This window comes from Triticum dicoccoides, chromosome 2A (genome assembly GCF_002162155.2).
Source record: "Triticum dicoccoides isolate Atlit2015 ecotype Zavitan chromosome 2A, WEW_v2.0, whole genome shotgun sequence".
NCBI classification, from domain to species: Eukaryota; Viridiplantae; Streptophyta; class Magnoliopsida; order Poales; family Poaceae; genus Triticum; species Triticum dicoccoides.
In genome coordinates, this window is record NC_041382.1 from 16,252,368 (window position 1) to 16,257,618 (window position 5,251).

Sequence of the window (5,251 nt, forward strand, 5' to 3'; positions counted from 1 at the left end):
ACACGGAAGAAATAGCACAACTATTAAAGCTACAATGAACGGTAGATACATGCAAGATATGTAGAAACGGGATTGCTAACTCTCAGTCGATTAATGCTATATTCTTTAGATCTACATGAATATCCGTGCATTTTTTATATGTTTTGTCACTTGATTGAGCTTGCTTAAGTCTCAGTCGACAAAGATGTTGCCACGCCCACGTAGAAGTCACACAAATAAACATATTGGCATGTATGCAGGGTGGACGTACAACTAAAGCTGCACCACCCGGCTCGTGGTGTTGGTAGCAGCAGCCGTTGGGGTTTCAGTGATGGGGTGGTTCCTGTCTCCTCACATCACCGAGCTCATGAGGGTTGCTCGGGACTGCGCAGCCACCAATTTCATGGTCCACCGGGGCAGCAAGAAGAAGCTGGAAAAACTGGTGCAGGATCTGGAGGAAATCAAGCGTCTCCTGGACCCAGCCAGCACGACCTTTGTCAACAATCAATCCAAGCTCGACCGATTATGGCAGCTCAAAGAGGATATTCATGAGGTGGAGGAGATTCTGGACTTGTTTCAGCTGGAGATCCATGACGTTCAATCAACCGGCATATATATATTCAAAAATAAGAAAGTTTCGGGTCAGCTGGTGAAAGTGGTCAAGACCATAGGTGAGACTCGGGAGAAGGCGCGGGACCTCCAACAAGGTGCACCTTCTTCGAGTTTGATCTTGGCAAGACCAGAAACAGGCCATAACCCGGTGATGAACAAGGGGAGCTTCTTCGGGTACCATGACAAGTATGATCAGCTGGTCAAGATGTTGTGGCCGCAGCCGATTGGCAACAAGGTGGAGGGCAAGAAGATACCGCTGGTCATTGCCATCCTCGGCCATGCCGGGATGGGGAAAACTGAGCTTGCTCGCCAGGCGTATCGGGACGCCAAAGGCAAGTTTGACCGTCGCATATGGGTGCACGCCTATGGCAAGAACACCGAATCCGACCTCCTGAAGGAGATCTGGAAGTCTGTTGCTGGTCGCGAACCGGTCGGCGAGATGAACGTCACGTGCCTCCAGAGGGAACTCGAGAAGCTCTTGGCACCGCAGAGGTGCCTTCTGGTGCTTGACGATGTATGGAATCATGAGTCGGCGACCCACGAGGTGGAGAGGAAGCATGCATGGCAGGCGCTGGACCTGTTTACACGGTGCGCTCAAGATGGAAGTAGAATCGTGATGACGACTCGAGCCAAGATATGTTCGGCAACGTTCAAAGCAGATGCAATCATCTTCTTGGATGGGATCAAAGACAAGGAGATGACATTTCTGCTCAACCACACTGCCAACGGTACTACCGAGAATAGTGACCAAGGGGTTCAGGAACGGATAGACAGGCAAGTCCCGAAGCTGAAGGGGTCCCCATTGGCAGCGGTAGAGATCGGCGAGGACTTGAAGAAGAAAACCACAAGTAAAGAGAAGTGCGACATCATTGACGACATTGAAAGTCATCTGGGCACTGTATACCAGGACCATCTGTTCACGTATCGGCATCTGCCGCCGCACCTGCAGCGTTGTTTTCAGTTCTGCAGCATATTCCCATACAATTGGAGGTTCGAGCCTGGGAAGTTGAGCAAGATGTGGATGGCCCTTGGTTTTGTTGAGGAGAAGGCCCATCCTCGGGTTGGAAATGGAGTGAGCAGCATGGAAGATGTCGCCAGAGGCTACTTTGACGATCTGGTGGATCGTTCCTTGTTCCAGTTAGAACAGAGCAAGGGTGGAGGAGACAAACAGGCTCGTTACGTGATCCATGAGCAGACCCATTGGATGATACGGCTGGTCTCTGCCAACAACTGCATCAGCATCTCCGGCGACAGTACCAGCGTAGCCAAGACAAGCATCCCTGCAACGGTTCGCCACTTGTCAGTTGCCAGCAACTGCCTTGATGAGCTCAGGAAGAAACATCCTAGTTGGGTGCTCAACAAGCTGCGGACTCTGCTAGTCCTCAAGAATGATGATGATTCCAAGTCGTCGACTGTTGACAAAGGTATACTCAAACTGTTCAAGGGCGTGAGAGTACTGGACCTGACAGCAGCAACAGACCTGACGCATCTGCCAGGAACAATCCACAATCTGAAACATGTCCGGTACCTCGGTCTTCCGAGCACCATGAGGAATCTGTGTGATGAGGTCACCGAGCTATTGTTTCTCCAGACCTTCAGCCTTGATGGGAAGAAGCAGAATACCTGTCGGCTGCAGAGGTTTCCAAAACATATGAACAGGCTCGTCAACATGCGACACCTCGACATCGACATGGAGTGCATCGCCAACATCAGCGGCATCGGGAGGATGGCTAAACTGCAAGGACCCATCGAGTTCAAGGCCGTCAGGGCGTCAGAGAAAGAAGGGCACGCCGTGTCGGAGCTTGAGGGGATGGACTCTCTGCGAGGGACGCTGAGCATAAAGGGCCTCGACGCCGTCCCCAGCAAGGAGGAAGCCACGAAGGCTCGACTCGAGCAGAAAAGTGCCGTCAAGGTGCTCAAGCTTGAATGGGGGCCTCCGGATCCGCGGCGAGTGAACGGTGGACCTGCCGACTCCGACGCAGTTGCCGTCCTTGAAGGTCTCCAGCCTCACCGCGGCCTCCATGAGCTGCGCATCACGAGGTACCCTGGGGCGACGTCGCCGAGCTGGCTGGGCGTGAAGATGGAGAGGCTGACGAGCCTGTACCTCAGGAACTGCAGGAAGCTCAACGCCCTGCCTGTCCTCGGTGAGCTCCCCTGCCTGGAGCTTCTGGATGTTAAGGAGCTGTCCTGCGTCGAAAGGATCGAGGGCGGCTTCTGCGGCGCCGGCATGTTCCCGAAGCTGAAGAAGGTCGTGCTCGACGACATGCCGAGACTGCTGTCGTGGGGTGATATGCCGAAACTGGCGCTCCCTGAGCTCGCGGAGGTGAACATCGTAGACTGCCCACGGCTGTCCTCCCTGTCGGGCCTAGAGCACTGCGTATGTCCCCTCAGCCTGCGCGTCAAGGGATTGACGGCCATCACACCGGAAAACCTGCCAGCGATATTCAGTACCGGTGTCTCTAGCTACAAATTCCACTAGCGGTACGTGTCCTCGCATGCAACATTCGGGTCCATGTTACCGCCATTTGTTCGGCATTTGCGGGTGATGCTAATTAATGCTGAATTTTTTAATTTGTGTGCTACGTACTATATGTGAACTCATGCATTCAAATACGTTTCCCCGTAACTTGCTGGCGTACATCCACATAAGCCGAGTCAGGTAGGAAAAACTCACGGCAAAAAAAGAAATACTTGGGGTACATCCACATAAGCCGAGCGAGATAGGCAAAACTCACGGCCAAAAAATACTTAGCATACATCCACATAAGCCGAGAGGTCAACTGTAAAGTCTCGTCGTACATAAAATACTTAGATGTATAGGAAAAAGGACACTCGCTTTATAGCCACCTTCCGGCAAAAGCTTCTGCCACGTGAACAACTAACTTGACAATAGTTGGTGTAAGGCGAGCACGCTCCTAAGATACTCGATTTATATTTCCCATTTTCTTTTAAGAAAAGTATACTTTCGTCATCATTCAAAGCAGTATCGGTGATGACGCACATGCTTTTGACCAAAATCACACACACACACACATCTATATATATATATATATATATCTTCCTCTCTCTGTCACAGGCTCACAGCTCGTTGGCAGCACAAAGCCAGCTCGGCGCCCCCCGCCACCCATGCGCCTCACCGGCCGGCCAAGCCGCGCGTGTGACCTGCTGCTCCAGTGCACCTTCATGCAGCCGCCCATGTGGTTCCCCGGTCCTTTCATCTCTCCTTTTGCACCTCCCCACACAACGGCGTCGTGCTGCTCCAACGCACGAGCTCGCCACCGTTGCTCTGGCGACCATATGATTGGGCGTAGCCTCACTTAGCCACGGGAGAGCAAGGGGCAACCTCCTAGCCCTCCTCAGCTACTCCCGTGGCCTCCCAGTGCCTCTTTGCCACGGTTTTTAGTCACCGGCGGCTAAATCTGACGAGGCTGGTGCAAAAGGATAAGTCTAGGCTAATTAGGATTAGCCACGTGGATGACATGTGGGCCTGGCCCCGTAGCATTAGGATTAGTGCAAGTCCTAACCCTCATGTTAGATAGTCACTGAACCATGGGCCCCTCTGCTAACCCAATCCAATTAAATCAAAACCATGCCACGTCATCGCCAATGCCGCATTGGATGATTCGAAAGACCAAACTTGTCCAGTTTTAAAAGTTTAGGATGTAACTTGTTTGATTTCGAAGTTGAGGGACTAAATTTAGACTTCACCGAAAGTTGACAGACGAAAAGTATATTTTTCTCTTTTCTTTTTCAAATCAACAACCCTTCACCTCTCGTGTAAGCCGACTGAAAAAAGAACACTCGGCTTACGTCTAATTATAAATAACACCGCGGCCAGCCCTTTGAACTTCAAATCACGTCGCTGCCGCTGTCATCTCTTTGCTTGACGCCGCTGTAATGCCTGACACACCCGCCGATTACTGATCGTTATTTTCAGCGGGATCTAGACTGGCCTCACAGATCAACACTAGTATTTCCTGCGCATTTTGTCGTCACTCGCATGCACCAGGGACCAACTTCCTAGCCGGTCACCCATCCTAAAATTGCTTCAAGCTGAGCACACTTAACTTTGGAGCTATTTTTGAATGGGCTCCCGAAAAAAAAAATCTTTATTGATATTGGTAGTCTATCCTCCTTATTAAGCCAGACTATCATATACAACTGCACCATTACTCGGAAAAAGCTTATAGGTGAACTTAAATTAGTGGTGGGCATAGGCACCCACCCGTAACTGCCATTTTTGAAATGCAGCGGTGGCGGGTAGCAAAACTTACCCACCATTGTTGTCAGCTTAGCAATGGCAGGCCAGTATAATCACCCGCCACAAGTGCACTCCCACAAATTTGCCCACAGAATGAAAGTGAGCACTTGCAGGCAAGGTTGACTACCCGCCACTGGTATTGAAGGGTATCAGTGATGGACACTAAATGTGCCTGTCACACACACACACACACACACACACACACACACACACACACACACATATATATATATAGTAATCCTATTCATCACCCAGGGTGCATAATAAGTTATTCTTTATCCGAGGTAATTTTACGATCGTTTAATAAATGAATTACGTTTGGAATACAAATAGTTACATTCATATTGATTCACTACATAAAAACTGTTATAAGAAAACGAAAAAATATGTTATAAGACC

At 50.3% G+C, this 5,251-nt stretch overlaps 1 protein-coding gene across 1 annotated transcript in view; it reads left to right on the forward strand.

Annotated features, from left to right (window-relative positions):
* Positions 1-3,162, forward strand: part of LOC119352795 (putative disease resistance protein RGA3) — a 5,430-nt gene extending 2,268 nt beyond the window's left edge. The window contains exon 2 of the mRNA XM_037619379.1: positions 240-3,162. Within this exon, the coding sequence (XP_037475276.1) occupies positions 311-3,070 (2,760 nt within the window). The 5' untranslated portion in view covers positions 240-310 and the 3' untranslated portion in view covers positions 3,071-3,162. The remainder of the gene's footprint in view (positions 1-239) is intronic.
* Positions 3,163-5,251: the final 2,089 nt, after the last annotated feature.